Below are 17020 nucleotides of genomic sequence, written 5' to 3' on the forward strand. Positions count from 1 at the left end.
GGGTCACCATGCCTCAAGCGAGGGGAGAGTTTGAGAAAGAACTTGACCCTACTGTTTTAAAAAGGACTGAACTCCATACAGGGTAATCCGTTGGTGCCAATCCTCCATATTTATGCCTTTAAAGTGCCTAAAATTAATCCTGGATTCTGTGTAGAACAAGCTTGATGGGCTGAACGGACTTTCTCTCTTCTGTTAAAGCTTAGGTTTTGATTGAGGGCACGTGTGTCCGTGTGCTTTATTACTGAAGTAAGGCACTTAGGCGTCCAAACGTTGTCCCGCGGGGGGGGGGGGGGGGTTGTGAAGGGGCTGACCACATCAAGATGCCTCCAAGACCAATCCTCAGGTGACTGCCATTAATGTGTTTTTTTTGGGGGGGGGGTTTGGAAGCATTGCCCATCAGGGTCACGGGGTTCCTGACGGAAATAAAATTATAAGGGCTCCAAAATTTGGGGACCAGTGTGAATGTGTTTATTCTGCTCTTGAGGGACTGGGACAAGTTTAGAGGGGCACTTCGCCACAACTCTAGAGCCGCGGTAAGGAGGGCAGGAGGCAGCCTTCCCCCCCCCCCCTCGGGAGCTGGCCGGTGAGAAGAAGAGCTGAGGGCAGGAGGGGTGTGGTGTTAACGAGCGTACGTTCGTGTACGAAAGACGCCACAGTTGTTTTTCCTACCGAGTCCGGCAGGTTACGACATCTTGCCTTCACCCTACGTTGTCGGCCGCCTTCACCCGACACGGTCCGCATTCGGACCCTAGGCCGGCCGTGCGCCTGCGCATTGCCCCCCCCACCCCGCGCGGGTGAATTCTAACAGCTGCGCGAGAGCCGGCGGTTTGGGGCTAACGGTCGTCTTCCCCCCCCGCCCCCCGCAAGCGTTCACAACATTGCGCAGGATCCGGCGGCCGCCCGTTTCAGGCCCGGCGCTGAAATCCGGCCCCTCCTCCAGCTATAAGCCGGTGACAGGCCGACTTCACCTCTCTTCTTCCCCCCACCCCCCCCCCCCCCCCCAAAAAATATCATAGACCAAGTAGATCCACCTTCGGGACCGTCCCCGCTCAAGCCTTTTTGCACAAAACAGGCGTAGTGTTCGCCTACATCAGGCTACATCCTTTCGGGCCGGCTGCTCGCCCCGGCGGCTAATCCACCCTACTCCCCATCCATATCAGTTTTCCCACTGCTCCCCGCTCCGCAACCATATACACCCTTTATCGCCTGTTTCAGGGCAGCTACTCGTCCATATCAGACCCTACACACAGACACGCGCGTAGGTTGTGATCCATGCCCTTTCTCGCCTGCTTCAGTCCGGCTACTGTACATATCAGACCATATGCACAACATTGTGATCCACACCCTTTCTCGCCAACACTAGGCCTCTGCCTTCCTCATCCATACCCTTTGTGACCCATATCAAGCCAATTTCAGGCCCATTTCCTAATCTATATCGGCCCTGCCTTCTCCACAAAGCTCCCCCTTCACCCTTCAGGCCTGTCCCATCTATCTTCCGCATATCAGGTGCATGCACTCACCCGTTTTCCGGCTGGACATTGTATCCCTTTATTTCCCCACATCAAACTCAGTGCCTCGCTCCAGGGATTGTGTTTACCTCAATCTTCAGCCATTTTCTTCTCTCTTTGAGAAAAATGGTGAGGAACTAAGTCTCTAGTGAGTTTAAGCAATATCATCTTGTGCCCTTTGGCAACCCCCCCCCCCCTTCCCAATTATTGACACTCTGCTGGTAGCTAGGACTCATGTAGATGTTCCTTATGTTTGAATGTATTTGTCACGATTAGTCCATAAGAGGTACCCCAGTCAAACCTGATCCTGTCCTTGTGTAACATCCACTCTGTTTTCCAATGGTGGGGGTAGGAATTACCCCGTTATTGTAGCCACTGGAGCTGGTGTCCATTGGATTAACAATGAATGCCACCCTTGCAGGTGCTTCTATTAACACAGACTGGGAATTGAACTTTGTCTGTGTGCTGCAATAAAACAGTGTGGGTGCACTGTCATCTGAGTGTTCTACATCACTTTTACATTAAACCACACTTGCTTCTTGCGGGGGGGGGGGGGGGGGAGACTTCCTTCAGAGTTGGTCCAAAGCCAGTTTAAGTCCAGCTGGTCCTACCTGCAGATCACTGTACCATGTGCTACTTGGCAAATGTATTTAGGATGTGGGTGGAGATTGGTAACTTGCCATTGTCCTTTAGACTCCTGGTGCTGGTACCTCCTCTGATGATGCAACTCCTGGTTTTGCTGACATTTTGACCAAGAGATGGAAGACACCGATAATGCCGTAGTCGAGGCCGACATTAGAGTTTCGGACTGTGTTGTGGCCAGCTATGCCACTCCAAGCAGAGACAGTTGTAGCCCATCCAAGACAGGAGCAGGCCTCAATTCTGCATGCACTAGAGGCAAGTAATTCCAATTTTTTTTATCAACGATGGCTGTGGGAAGAACAGCAAGGTTTGCAAACTGGAGCTCGACAGCTGGAAAAATAAAATCACTGCTTTTTTTTCTCCCCAGCATGTTCTTTTCTCTTTTTATTTTGCTTCCTGGAGTGTTTGTCCTCTCCTTAATGGCAGTGGCTCATGTTGTTTCCATGGGCACCAGTAACTTGGCCGTTCTTCAAGAATGAGCATGAAAGAATGTGTTGCCAGCCTATTCGACTATAGAAGGCATCGCACCTGATCCTCTCCTTTACTTGCCCTTTCAAGCAGGGGCACTAAATAGCAATTTGGAGTGGGAATCCATTCTGAATTGCTTGGGCACTGATTCCAAATTGTAGAACTGATCACCTGATGGTGAGTGACTCAGCACAGTCACCAGGTCCGTACAACTCACTATTATATGAGTGGGTACTTTCACACTTAGAATTGTCGTGTTAGTGTATGAACAACTTTGCATCTGTTTGCATTACAGCTATACACAGGGGAGATGATTCTGTCCAATTGAAAGACGTACAGGAAGAGTTTACTCACCTACATTGGCGCAGTGGCTCAGTTGCTAGCTGTGCTGCCTCACAGCACTAGGGACCCAGGTTCGATTCTACCTTTAGGTGACTGTACAAACTCGAACAGACATTCTCCCCCTGTCTGTGTGTGTTTCTGCTGGGTGCTTTGGTTTCCTCCCACAGTCCAAAGATGTGCAGGCTAGGTGGATTGGCCATGCTAAATTGCCTGTAGTGTTCAGGCATGTGTAGATTAGCTAGGTTCAGGGGAAGGATAGGGGGATGGGTCTGGATGGGATGTTCTGAGGGTCAGTGTGGACTTGTTGGACTGAAGGGCCTGTTTCCACACTGTAGGGATTCTATCATTTGAAAATTCTAGTATTTCTGCCCCATGGGTACTATTGGCTAATAAGTGGGGGGACATTTAGTCAGTGATATTCTACATTCAGATTTTAATGCCTGTTCTATCACAAGGTGGGAGCTGTACCATTGCATAAAGTACACACTTGTGAAACAAGATTCCTCCTTACAGTTCTAGGGTTTCTAGCTGAGTCACATCTGCACTTATCTTTTTTACTACATTTTAAATTCTCTGCCTACACTTTTTTCAGCACAAATTAACTTAATTGTAATTTCTTTATTCCTGTAACTGTAGAGGAGGAAGGACTGTGGAGTTGTGAACCAGCAATGGGTGAAGGAAATGACCAACATTCAGGGAGCAGGGGTAATCAAAGCTGGGATTGCCCAGAATCCACATCTTCTGATTCGGATGACTACGTTTCCGATTTTGACAATATGCTGTCTGATGAGGAATTAACTGGAGAACACGACTATCTCAGGTACTCACCACATACTGCTGGCTTCCAAAGTGCTCCCTAAATCTGTGTTCTCTTTCTTTGGAGAGAAATGTAGAGTCGAGTTGTGTTAAGGAAACATTGGAGTTGTATTAACAATGCTAAACCTGTAATCCAGAGGCCCCAGTCAAAATCTGTAGAGCCATGGGACTCACTGTATTAGTTGGTGGATTTAAATTTATTTGATTCAGAAAAAAACTAATCTCAGCAATGGTGACCATGAAAGTATCATCTATACTCTTAAAAATCTATAGGTTCACTAATGGCCTTTAAGTGATGGTGTAGTGACGATGTCACCAGACCAGTAATCCAAAATGCCATGTTAATGTTCTGTAGCCATGGATTTGAATTCAAATTCAATAAATACTTGGAATAAAAAAGGTTGGCCTAATGACATGAATGCAACCTGTCATAAAATCCCATCTGGTTCACTAATGTTCTATTTAAGGAAGGAAATTTGTCACCTTTACCTTGTCTGACCTCCATGTAATACCAGATGCTCAACAATGCAGCTGATCTTAGCTGCCCTCTGAAATAGCCTAGCAATTCCTTAAATATTGAAACAGTCCATGCAGTGTGCCTGGGTGGGAGGATCTTTTGAGGATTAGTGTCGACTTGATGGGCCAAATACCCTGCTTCCATACTGTAGGGATTCTGATTATGAACAGTGCAATAGGGTAAAGTTTCAAATTCACTGATCCACAAAGAATTGATTCAGTTGCATAAAAGCATGAAACCTTATTACAATTGAGTTCCATGATCATGAATTGAGGGTGGATGAACTGTCTACTTTGGTTCCACTCCATTGTCCCTGCTTACAAAGAAAATTCTGGGTGAGCCCTCTATTAGCTTGCCAGCTCCCAATTTTTCAGTATAGTACTGAAGAACAGGGTGGGAGTTGGGAAAAGTACCCTGGAGAGTTGTAGTACAGTTAGAATTGGTATTTCTCTCTTCACCACTCATCAATATTTTGTTATTAACAATAAGAGAAAACCATTTGACTCTAAATTTACAAAGCTTCAGTGCGACATTAGTTAAATTTTCAGGTGAGACCAAGCTTTGAACGGAGAACAAGGAGTGGGGGAGAGGCATTGGACTTGGAGGATGCTGTCCAGGTCTGATAAGAAAGGTTTGCGTTAAACGGAAGCTTAATATAGACAAGTTTTGAAAGAAAGTACAAGAAACATCTGTGCTTGATAAACAACAAACAAAAATAAAACTATGGTTGCTGAAAATCTAATTTTTATTACACAGATTGTGTAGAACAGAAACAGTTGACTTGATGTCTGCACCGTGCTGGTGTTCTTGATTTAAAGGAGCCTGCTCCTGCCCACGTTTTATGTCACACTATCAGTATACCCTTCTGTTCCTTTCTCCTACATGTTTATCTGCATAAAATGCTGTATGTTTGACCCAGTCCCTGTAGCAGTGAGTGCCACATTGTCATTGCTGTCTAAGTAAAGAAACAGAAACGATAAAAAGATCAAAATGCTGGAAGTTACTCCAGTTGGGTCAGTCATTTATCTGTCTGAAGACCAATTAAACTCTGGCTATGATGAAACCAGCCAAGCAATGAAACAAGAGAAGCTTAATGGGTATTGTTACCTAGTGCCTCACTGTGGAAGGGACTGATGAACAAAGCAATTGGGCCACTGATTCAGTTGCCAGATCGACTAAGGATAAGGTTGGTGTTTTGGAGGGATGAAACCTAATCTGAGCCTGTGACTGGTCATTATTTATTTTTGATATAGGTCCCTGTTGCAGATCATTGGGGAACCTCCCCCATTTCAGTATTACAGGGAGTTTGAGAATGCTATGAATAGTCCTGGAATAAAGAGTTCTTTCTCATACCTACATACTGAAGGTAAGAGAATTGATAAGATTAAGAAAGGTCTAGGCCTGAAATGTCAGCTTTCCTGCTCCTCTGCTGCTTGGCCTGCTGTGTTCATCCAGCTCTACACCTTGTTATTACAGGGAAGTCAGTGTGTTTCCCAATTAGAACATATAGAACATAGCACAGAACAGGCCCTTCAGCCCATGATGTTGTGCCGACCATTGATCCTCATGTATGCACCCTCAAATTTCTGTGACCATATGCATGCCCAGCAGTCTCTTAAATGTCCCCAATGACCTTGTTTCCACAACTGCTGCTGGCAACGCTGACCTTGCTTCCACAACTGCTGCTGGCAACGCATTCCATGCTCTCACAACTCTCTGTGTAAAGAACCCGCCTCTGACATCCCCTCTATACTTTCCTCCAACCAGCTTAAAACTATGACCCCTCATGTTAGCCATTTCTGGCCTGAGAAATAGTCTCTGGCTATCAACTCTATCTATGCCTCTCGTTATCTTGTATACCTCACTTAGGTCCCCTCTCTTCCTCCTTTTCTCCAATGAGAAAAGTCCGAGCTCAGTCAACCTCTCTTCATAAGATAAGCCCTCCAGTCCAGGCAGCATCCTGGTAAACCTCTTCTGAACCGTCTCCAAAGCATCCACATCTTTCCTATAATAGGGCGACCAGAACTGGACGTAGTATTCCAAGTGCGGTCTAACCAAAGTTTTACAGAGCTGCAACAAGATCTCACGACTCTTAAACTCAATCCCCCTGTTAATGAAAGCCAAAACACCATATGCTTTCTTAACAACCCTGTCCACTTGGGAGGCCATTTTAAGGGATCTATGTATCTGCACACCAAGATCCCTCTGTTCCTCCACACTGCCAAGAATCCTAGCCTTAATCCTGTACTCAGCTTTCAAATTCAACCTTCCAAAATGCATCACCTCGCATTTATCCAGGTTGAACTCCATCTGCCACCTCTCAGCCCATCTCTGCATCCTGTCAATGTCCCGATGCAGCCTACAACAGCCCTCTATACTGTCAACGACACCTCCAACCTTTGTGTCGTCTGCAATCTTGCTGACCCGTCCTTCAATCCCCTCATCCAAGTCATTAATAAAAATTACGAACAGTAGAGGCCCAAGGACAGAGCCCTGTGGAACACCACTGACTTCCAGGCAGAATATTTTCCTTCTACTACCACTCGCGGTCTTCTGTTGATCAGCCAATTCTGTATCCAGACAGCTAAGTTCCCCTGTATCCCATTCCTCCTGACCTTCTGAATGAGCCTACCATGGGGAACCTTATCAAATGCCTTGCTGAAGTCCATATACACCACATCCACAGCTCGACCCTCATCAACTTTTCTAGTCACATCCTCAGAACTCTAAGGTTTGTGAGGCATGACCTGCCCCTCTCAAAGCCTTGTTGACTGCATTTAATCAAGCCATGCTCCTCCAGATGGTCATAAATCCTGTATATATGATCAATTATTATATCAGTAAATCTCTTTAATTTTAACACATCTTTTTCAAGCAGAGCACTTAGAAATGTCAATGCAATCAGGTACTTTTTTTTATTTAAAGACTTGACTGAGTGGATGCTGAAAAGATACTTGCCCTTGTGGGAGAGGATAGGACTAGGGGAAACAATTTAAAAATCAGGAGCCTTCCACTTAAATCAGATGAAGAGGATTTTTTTTTTGAGTCTTTAGAACACTTCCCCAGACTGCAGTGGAAACAGGGTCATTTAATATTTTTAAAGCAGAGGTAGGCTGATTCTCCTGTTGGTCGTAACTTAAGATTATCACGGGTTCATGGAAAGGTGAAGCTGAGATTGCAGTCAGATAAGCCATGATCTTGTGGAATGGACTGAAGGGGCTGAAAGGCCTCCTCCAGTGCTGTCACTTGTATATTTTCTTCAGATGTTGACATCTGACTAACTTGATGTATATGCCCAATACTTTATCATTCTGTACTTAAAGGCTGAACAGAACTCCTGGTAATAATGCTTCTTCCTCACCTAGGAGACGGAGAGACAGTCCACGATCAGTTTTCTGTGTTGTCATCGGACAGCGATAAATCCTCATCGTTTAACAACGTTGGAGATGCAGGCACATCCAGTTCAGGGAACGTTTCGCAATACAGGAAGGTTTGAACCTTACTTTCTGGTATCATTTCTCCCACTTCCGTGGCTTACTGGCGCATTTGTTTCAACTCAGCTCAGGTTTTCAGGCCTACATGAATATCACTTTGAATTCAACCTTAAAAGTGAATGAAAGCAGTTGGATGGCTGTTCCTCCCTCCCTTTCTCGGGAAGTCTCCTGTTTCACAGCCATTCTCTCCTAAAGGAAAGGAATTTGTCTTTGTCTAAAATTTTCTGCATGTTCTGTGGCAATCTAACCCCGAAAAATTCACACTGATCCTGGAGTGTCTGCCATAGATCTCCATTATTAATTACACTTGAGTATGTGGAGTCAGTGGGGATGCCACTGTTTGTTTCCATGGCAGACACTTGAAATGCCATGTCATCCTTTTGTGGAATGCTAATCGACTTGCATATTCCCAGTATTTAATATTCCTAGTCTGTTGATTGCCTGGCTAAGCAGGATGTTGAGAGTCAACAGTCAGTTACAATGAACTGGGGCCACGAGCTTTTGAGGTTTCCAGTGAGAGACAGTCTCCTGTTGATGTAGGTGCATCCAAGTTGCAGGTAGGCACAACCATTAATTGTCAGTTTTGGGCTTTCTTCTCCCTTTTAATGTACTGCCACCTGTGGATTAGGCTATTGATGGGAAACTTAAACTAACCCTTCCGAAGACACAATTATGGCGAGATGCCATTGTGGTGCTGAACTTTCCAATGTTGTCCTGTCAGATTATGCAAAACAGCCAATATCATGTGGGTTGTTTGTTCTCAACTCCGTTTGGGGAGAGTAGAAAAGGCCATTCAAAGAATAACTTTGAATTATTTTGTTGGGTCCTGGGAGAATGTACTTTGAGGCCTGTAAGATTATTTGGCTGACTGCAGCTGTTAACAATCCGACCCTTCTGATCCAACATCCAGTTTCTTTGAAAAATCAGGCAGAACATCAATGCGTAATACTATTTTGGGAAACTTTTGAACTGAATTCATACTGCTCTTACACTTCGTATTGAATCATGGCAGCACAGAATAGATTCTGAATTTCAGAAACATAGATCTTTTCTGGACCTTGAGTCATTAATTAATCTCCATGGGTCAATTTTTAAGTCAATGCACAGAAGTTTGAGTACTCACAGGCATACCTTTTCTTTTTGTTCAGGTGACCCATTCAGGTGTTGTTGCTCCATTCTCCAACAGGACTCTATCACACCCATCTTTTCACTCCTTTTACGCTGCTGTTTCATCTCAGCAGTCACAGAGCTTCCTTGCTGAACTCGATGACTCCAGATTTCACAACAAAGATTCCACCGATTCCCACTCTAAGCCTGACCTCTCAATAAAATCTGAAGCCAGCGTCCTCCGTTCCCAAGAGATTCACAGTAAGTAAAGAGCTCTGTAGTAATCTAATCCAAAACAGTGATACAGACGTTACATGCTTTTAAGATCCCAGTACAAGGCATTGTCAAGCAACTTTCAATTGTGCAACTGAAGACCTCTCTTGTCGAACTCTTTGCTTAACATTTCCACCTTCCTCATTTGAATGCCAGAAGGCATAAAGAGCATTTAAATGGAAGTTTTCACTTCTTCCACAGGGAAAGTCCTAAGCTGTTCAAAATCAGTAAGTTACTTTAAGTGCGTTATTATTTCCCATTCCTCACTGCCCTTGAAGTTATTGACTTGCTTATCCATTAGAGGCCAATTTAAAAAGTCAACCCACTGCAATGGATCTAGAGTCAAATGTCAGCCAGAACAGGTTAGAAAATTCCCTTTCTAAAGGGACATATGTTAACCTGATGGATTTTTGTAACAATTGATTAATGATGTCCTTGGTTGTCACCAGCAAGAGTAGTTTTTAATTCCAAATTTTCTTAATTGCATTTAAATTCCAAAAGTACCAGTCTAGGCGTCTGGTCCAGTGACACTGCTGCTACATCACCATCACCCCAACAGTAGTTAGTGCTCTAGAGGAGACTGTTGCAAGCAAACTGATGTAGTGAGCTGCTGTGAACAAATAATTATCCTGTTTGGATACTGGATGTTCATATCAAGTACCTCTGACAATTTTGCCCCAGAATGCTCAACTCTGTTTTAAAATTTCAATTAGCTGGGGATTTCAAATTCCATTAATTAAACCAGTGCTTCAAAAGCTGAGCTCAGTAAAGGCAACTTAAATGAACCAGATGGCTTCTTACCAACAAACCAGCAGTTTGTGTCCTTCTTGGGAAGGAAAGCTGCTGTTGTTACCCAGTCAGGCCTACAAGTGACTCCAGACCTACACCAGTTGACACTCTGATTACCTCTGACACAGTCTAATAAATCCCATTGAAGAAGGCGATTCACCACCACTTTCACAGGGCAATTTGAGATAGACAATAAATATTGGTATGGAGGACTGTTTGTTTGTTTTAAAAGTGTTTGATTTTCATTGGTACCATTTTTATCTTACAACTTTGGGATGTGATATTACATGGAAGATGTTATCTAAATGCACATTGTTGGTGAAGCTTAAATAAAAGGGAACATCTAACTCAGTGTCTCATCAACTTTCTGCTATTGTGTTTCAGTGCCTGCCATCCATCAATGTGAGTTTTTCTACACTGACCCAATGCTGCCATCTGGTTATCGGGTTTACAATCATCTTTCACTTCCCACACGCCAGGTAATGTTGCAACCCTTGGAACATGTAGGTGGTTCAAATGCAACACTTTTGCAAAGGGTTTCTTCTTGAACTCTAGTACATCCCTAATATTCATTAATTTATTGGCTCTGTCTTCAGCATCCTCTGGGCTCAGCTCTGAAATTCCTTCCCTGAACTCCTCCTCTATTTAAGGTATTCCTTAATATGATCTCTTTGACCTAGCTTTCAGTTTCTAGTGTTAACATCAGGACAGAGATATTAAAGTTTGTTTGATAATACGTGTGAAGCACCTTGGGCATTTGACTACATTAAAGGTGCTATAGAAGTGCGAGCTGTTGATGTGTTGAATGCTCCAGTAATGCTGTTTGAGATAAAAACCAGAATGTGCTGAAGAAACTGGGTGTATGTGGCATCTAAGGAGAGAGAAACAATTAATGTTTCCAAGTCCAATATGATCCTTCAGAACTCTGCAGTACCAAAGTAGAAATATTGGATTTGAAACATGAACGGTGTTCTAGTATTCATAAATGCTGTCAGATCTACTGAGTTTCTTCAGTATATTGTTCTCACTTCAGCTATTTGGGATTGGCTTTGAGTGTTTTGGCTAGATAGTAGCCACCTTTTTATAATGAAGTCTGTAACTCATTTGTCCCCTTTACACTAGCCATGTGGCTATCAATTTAGAAGAGAATGACCACAGTGTCTAAAAGTACCCACTTGCTGATGGGTCCTATCCTAATGTGGAAATTAGGATCTTATGATGTAAAATGTACATCAGTCGCCATTTTAAGTATCTGAAGATATTCCCAAATCCAAGGTCAACAAAAATAACCCAGGCCTCAGGCATTCAGGAGTCCTGTCGTATGCTGCTGGCCTTGCTAGGAATCCCTTCAGCCTGCATCCCATTGTTCAGTCTGGCAGGCTCTGCAGGAGATTGTAGCTGGCAGCTCACCTGGTTAATGTACATGAGGAGGGAACCTCAACAATTCGTCCAAGACAACATCAACTCCCTATTGCCCAACTGGTTGCATTGAAAGATACCACCACAGTGTAGTTACCTCTTAAACTATTGAATCAAAATGCAGAAGCAGAAATGTGGTTTTCAAAAGATACTTTTTTAGTTTGAATTTAGAAAGTCATTTGTGCATGGCTTTTGTTTTACTACAATCATCTCCTTGATCAATAGGCAGAATTCCAATTTTGGATAAGAGCACATGCTTCAGCAATTTTGATGTGATCTACACAGCTCTAGGATAAACGTTGATCGTGATGTTTAAATATCTTAAGGTTATTTTATTGCCTTGGTATGGCTCTACCATCTGTTTGTTTCTTTTTTTTGCATTTTTGCTAAGTAGTATTTACTGTATGAGAATCTCTCAGCCCAGGGAAAGACCATTCAGGCCGTTGTATCTGGGTCAACTCTTTTTGGAAAAAGCTCCCTGCAGCCCTTTCAGATATTTATCCAATTCCCTTTGCACAGCTGTCATTTAATCTGCTTTCACCACCTTTGTGGGCACCATGTTAGAGATCACAACTCACTAAAATAAAAGTTCTGGACTGCCTTCTTTTTAAAGCGGTGTACTTTGGTGACTGACCCTCCTGCCAGTGGAAATTTTCTCCCTGTACACTCCAAAAACTGCTACAATTTTTAGCATTTCAATTAATTCAGTTAAATCTCTCCTTAACTACTTTTCTCTAAGCAGAACATTAATGTAACTGAAATGTACTTCCAGCTGCAGATGCCTGTTCAATTCATTGAATTCTATTAACATAGGAGGGAAGTTACATGATTTTCCTCTCTCCTATCCTGCAGTTACCAATTCTTTTTCACAGTAAGGACTCTGCTAAGTCTGGACTTTTAGCGTTGGGATGTAATTTTGAAACAAACTGCTTCAGGGAATCTGAAACCCATCTTCACCCGCTATCCTTAGCAAGAACCACAGAGGATTGTTTTCTCCTGTGACTGGATTCGGTAAAGAATTAATCGTGACTTAACAATTAAAATCCAATTGATTCTGCAGGTGCTTCAAGGTTTACGGCTCAACACTCCTTCGCCCATCATGTCTGCAAGTGTGGCTCCACCAAGCGTCCAGAGAGACAATCGCACCCCAGTCAGTCATGCTTCTCACTCTCTGGATAGATGCCAACAACAGAACTGCCCTGTATCTAGAGCAGAATGTGATGCCATCAGCACCTCATTGGACCTTAGCCAGTTTGAGCACACTGATAAAACAAGGACAGGAACAATGCACTGCACACTGAAGAACAAATGTATTCACGAGTCAGAGGATCATGAAGATGTAGGAACAAATGGTATTAAGTTACCACCCAACCTAGGAGACTCTAGTATAAAGGACTGTGCTGACCCCAAACAAAAACACCACCTGTTTCTTAACAACTGGAGTAAGGCCTCAATGGAATCTTCTCCAACCACAGAGCTTTATAAAATCAAACACCTAGCTGAGCATAAATGTGAACACTCCCCTGGACATCTTAAATACACTGATTCCACTAAATCATCCACAAAATCTGAAGGTAGACCATCAAGCACTTCCTCGGACACCAAGATTAGAACTGAAAAGTTGCTATGTATCGGGACAGAATCTGTAGACTTTGGCACAATGCCCACAGAGGTTGCTCAGGAAACTGAAGTCAGCAGTTGTGACTTCCCTACTTAGTACAGCCATGTCAAAGCATGAGGATCTTGTAAAAAGTTGGGCCACAAATAGATACTTGGTTAAGTTATCAAGCCCAAGTAGGACAGCAATGGCAGACAGAGGAAAAGGTTCGTCAGCCAAAGATTTTACCCCACTTTGACAATAGTTTTAATTCAACTGTAGAAAATCAACACAGTAAAGTTCATTCTGCCCAGTTTGTCAAGTTGTCCCTCACAGCTCCCACGTGAGTATTGGTCAGGAAATGGAACAGCTATATTCAGAATTAATCTGTGACACAGCTGAGAGGTATTAAAACTGAGTTCTTTCAGAAGGGATCAGGTACAACAAACAGTAGTTGGTAAACTATAATTGCACTGAAATAAATTCTACTGGCTTAATGTCTGAGAATTCAATATTTATGAAAGGAAATGGATCAGAAAGTGAAAATTAGATGGTCAGTAGAAATTATTTATGGTATTGAGTTCTGTTTTTAAAGAGTTTACGTCCCTGAGGAATGTGAAGCAGTGGGCGATTTGGTTTTGAGTTACCTTGTCTTGTGTTGGTTAGGCTTTTTGAATGGCTCCATAACCAATAGTGAGCAGATGAACAGCAACGCACAAGTTTCTAACAACAGAGCTACATAACAATGTGGAAAAAATGCCAGGACTTCACCAGTGGAATCTAGGGAAGTCCTGAATCCATGTTTATGTGAGCTACGTTTGGATTACAATCCAAAGTTTTAACATGCTGAAAAGTGCAGATGACTTCAAAAATTATTTTGAATTGAGGGATTTTGTAAACTTGGAAGTTTATTCAAGGTTAAACTGTGGATGGAGGAAGTGTTGAAGTAAATAGTGCCAACGTTTGGTGCAAAGCATTTGTAATGTTAAGATTACCAGGCAAAACATCCTTGTGGTCTAGATCACTGAACTGCAGGTTTTAAACAAAATTGGACAAAAGAATGGAACATATTTCCCAAAATGCTATTTGTTCTGCAAAATTATTTTAATAAAAATGGAATTTCAATCCTCTAGCCATGGTAAACCAACTGCAATATTGATGAGATTTAATTTTGTGTTAAGTGTGTAGGTACTTTATTCATACATAACAAATCTGTGTACAAGACATATCAGAGCTTCCAAAGATCCCAAGCAAGGCTACAAGCTAAAATTTTGGAATTGCAAGATCCAAAGCAAAATGGTGTGTAGTTCAGATCAAGTTATAATAGCTCCTGTTCCCACTGGATGTCATTCAGTTCTTACTGAGACTGCAACAATTTTCAACTAAAATTGGGTCACAGTTTTGCAGGGGTGGCTTGTTTAGCATAACATCCTTCAGTCACATGTCTGCAATTTTGCATTGTAATCTCAGGATCGCGCAAGTGATGTTAAATTTTTGATTTGTGCTTCTCAAGGTTGGGCAGTAAGGCTACAGGGAGAAATGATAATATTGAGATTGTATGCCTGACAAATATTTCATTCCACTTACAACACATTATTTTGGTGTAAATGTTTGCATCTTTTATGTAGTGTACACGTCAGAGGATTCATGAGGAAACTATGCTAACTGTAAGTGCACACAGCAGCAAGTGGGGAGTATGGATAATTCCAACTACTTGCCCCTCAATTATCCAGGCTGAGGACCAGCATTGATGTAGACTGGTTTACCCACACCAGTGGCTAAAGTTTTCAGTATTGGTTTAAGACTTGAACTTGGGCCTTCCAGCTCAGAGACAGGAGCGCAACCAATTATGTAACCTAGGTTCCCTTGGTATTGTCACACATTGTGTAAAGCTAAACATGAATGCAAGTGAAATCTCATCTCTTATTATGCCTATGCAGAACCCTTTGCACGTTCAGGAGTAACAAGTTTGCAAGTTGAGACCAAACAGTTTGACAGTGATCAGTATCTACAAATAAACATGTTTAAACTTATTGACAATGCAATTTTATTTTGTCCTCCTGGGTCTTCTCCTATAGGTTCAGGATACCTTTCACAATCTTAAACGGTCACTCGCAGTCATGGCTAGTAAGTGTTGTTAGGTACTTGACTGAAGTATCAAGTGCAGTTAAGCCTGATCCTGTCCTAGAAGTGCAAGTTACAACCAGACACCAAGAGAAGGTAGAACCTTGTCTCAAGTTCTAATCAGAGTAACCATATCCCCATTCAAGGATAGGTGGGTTTGCAGACAAACGGCAACTCAAGTTAGCAGCTGCTAAGGTTGAGAGCATGCAAACAGAACGTGGCAGGAATGTGATTTGAGAGTCCAACAACAAAGGATGAACAAAAAGTTTCTGCATAGACAGAATGAGTAGCTAGGACCTCAAAGATATTCATCTGAGCTATTACCTCAGCCATGCACAAACTACCAATGGAGTAAACCAAAGGAATGAATGTGTGGCTCCAAGATTAGTGTGGGAAAAGTAGGCTCCAGGTCTGAGAAAAATGAGATCTGTACTTTTGGGACAGTCTACACCTGAACCATGCTAGTTCTAGGGGACTGTATAACTTGGGAAGTGAAGCGAATTTTAAACTAATAATACTGAAATGAGAATAAATTTGGGAAGATGTAAATTAGAGTCATGGCAACAGAGAAAATGATAATAGGGGAAATGATTAACCAGTGCAAGTCCAATAGAAAAACACACAGGTAAGATTAGAGGAAAACAAAAGGAATAGAAGAATAAAGCTAAAGACTCTGTATGTGAATGTATATAGTATTTAAAACAAAAGATAAGTATGAATGTGATCAGGTAACCATTACATTGACCTGGCTACAGGTTGACATGGATTAGGGCCAGAATATTGAAGGCATGTATTTAATAGAACAGGCAGCTAGGAAATGTAAAGTGTAGGCTAATGATGGCATGATTACAATAGATACAGATGACCTAAATTCAGGAAACCAAGGTGTGGAGACAGTTTGAATAGGAATATGAAATGATAAAGGGAAGAAGTCATGTGGTATACAGGGCCCTTTAACAGTAGTCTGAGGTATAAAAGATGATACGATGCTAATGTGTCAGAAAGCCACATGGGAGATTTTGATCTACATAGATGAATTCAGAGAATCCTTTCGGGATAGTTTCTTAGAGCCTATTTTGCTTCTGATCCCAGGGAGCAGGCTATATTAGATCTGGTATTGTGTAATGAGATAGGATTAATTCGTGATGTCAGTGAGATTCCCAGATATGATTTAATTTTACATTCCGTTTGAAGGAGAAGAGAATGGATCAGAGTCTCTACACTTTAAGGGAATATTTCAGAATATGCTGCATGTATACATTATAACAAGAAAGGAAATCCCAAGGGACAGACTCACTACCGGTGGCAGACGAGAAAGATTGAAGACAATTTCAGACTTAGAAGGAAAATATATGATGCTGCAAAGACAGGTGATATGCTAGAAGATTGGACAGAATTTTTAAAAAAAAAACTTAATACGAGGGTAAATGAGCCAGAAATATAAAAACAATCAGCAAGAACTTCTATAAATATTTCTACAGTTAACAAAATGAGCATTGTTCCTATAGAAAAGGGGGCTGGAGAATAATGGAACGTGGCAGTAAACTTACATTGTAAACTCCCATGATTATGATAGTAAGTAGAAAATAAGAACTCCACTCCCCCACCCATGTCCATGCCATCAGCCCACCCCCCTTCACAATACTGCCATGGGTTCTTTTACTCGCCTCTGGGCTCTCAATTAAGTCTTTCACCTAGAAAACAGCATTTCAGCTGGTACAATGCTCCACCAACCTACAGTCTTGCCCCAAAATGGCTGAAGTGGAACTCAAACCCACAACTATCTGACTCCACATACACTCAAGTCAATGAGGCTGATACTGAAAGCAGCAGCAAAGCATAGCAAAAGACAGATAGACTGGACAGTGATAACACAGTGTGGAGCTGGAGGAGCACAGCAGGCCAGGCAGCATCAGAGGAGCAG

At 42.5% G+C, this 17020-nt stretch overlaps 1 protein-coding gene across 5 annotated transcripts; it reads left to right on the top strand.

The window, feature by feature from the left end:
* The first annotated feature begins 285 nt into the window (after nucleotides 1-285).
* Nucleotides 286-14104, top strand: LOC125448746 (uncharacterized). 5 transcript variants are annotated; one of them, XM_059642709.1, is made up of 8 exons: nucleotides 286-343; nucleotides 2202-2405; nucleotides 3597-3780; nucleotides 5547-5659; nucleotides 7659-7783; nucleotides 8936-9155; nucleotides 10341-10435; nucleotides 12436-14104. In XM_059642709.1, the coding sequence occupies exons 2-8, from the start codon at nucleotides 2267-2269 to the stop codon at nucleotides 13090-13092; spliced, it is 1533 nt and encodes a 510-aa protein (XP_059498692.1). In that variant the 5' UTR covers nucleotides 286-343; nucleotides 2202-2266; the 3' UTR covers nucleotides 13093-14104. The 5 variants fall into 5 exon arrangements, with proteins under 5 accessions (XP_059498692.1, XP_048380201.2, XP_059498693.1 ...); XM_048524244.2 differs by lacking the exon at nucleotides 286-343 and adding an exon at nucleotides 492-533; XM_059642710.1 differs by lacking the exon at nucleotides 286-343 and adding an exon at nucleotides 564-583.
* The last annotated feature ends 2916 nt before the right edge of the window (nucleotides 14105-17020 follow it).

This window comes from Stegostoma tigrinum, chromosome 45, assembly GCF_030684315.1.
Source record: "Stegostoma tigrinum isolate sSteTig4 chromosome 45, sSteTig4.hap1, whole genome shotgun sequence".
Classification (NCBI taxonomy): Eukaryota; Metazoa; Chordata; class Chondrichthyes; order Orectolobiformes; family Stegostomatidae; genus Stegostoma; species Stegostoma tigrinum.

Excerpts from the sequence above, each read along its gene's own strand:
- LOC125448746 (XM_059642709.1), top strand. The coding sequence starts at position 2,267 with ATGGAAGACACCGATAATGCCGTAGTCGAGGCCGACATTAGAGTTTCG. Across the intron at positions 7,784-8,935 it reads ACGTTTCGCAATACAGGAAG|GTGACCCATTCAGGTGTTGT; the intron begins GTTTGAACCTTA and ends CTTTTTGTTCAG. Across the intron at positions 9,156-10,340 it reads CCGTTCCCAAGAGATTCACA|TGCCTGCCATCCATCAATGT; the intron begins GTAAGTAAAGAG and ends ATTGTGTTTCAG.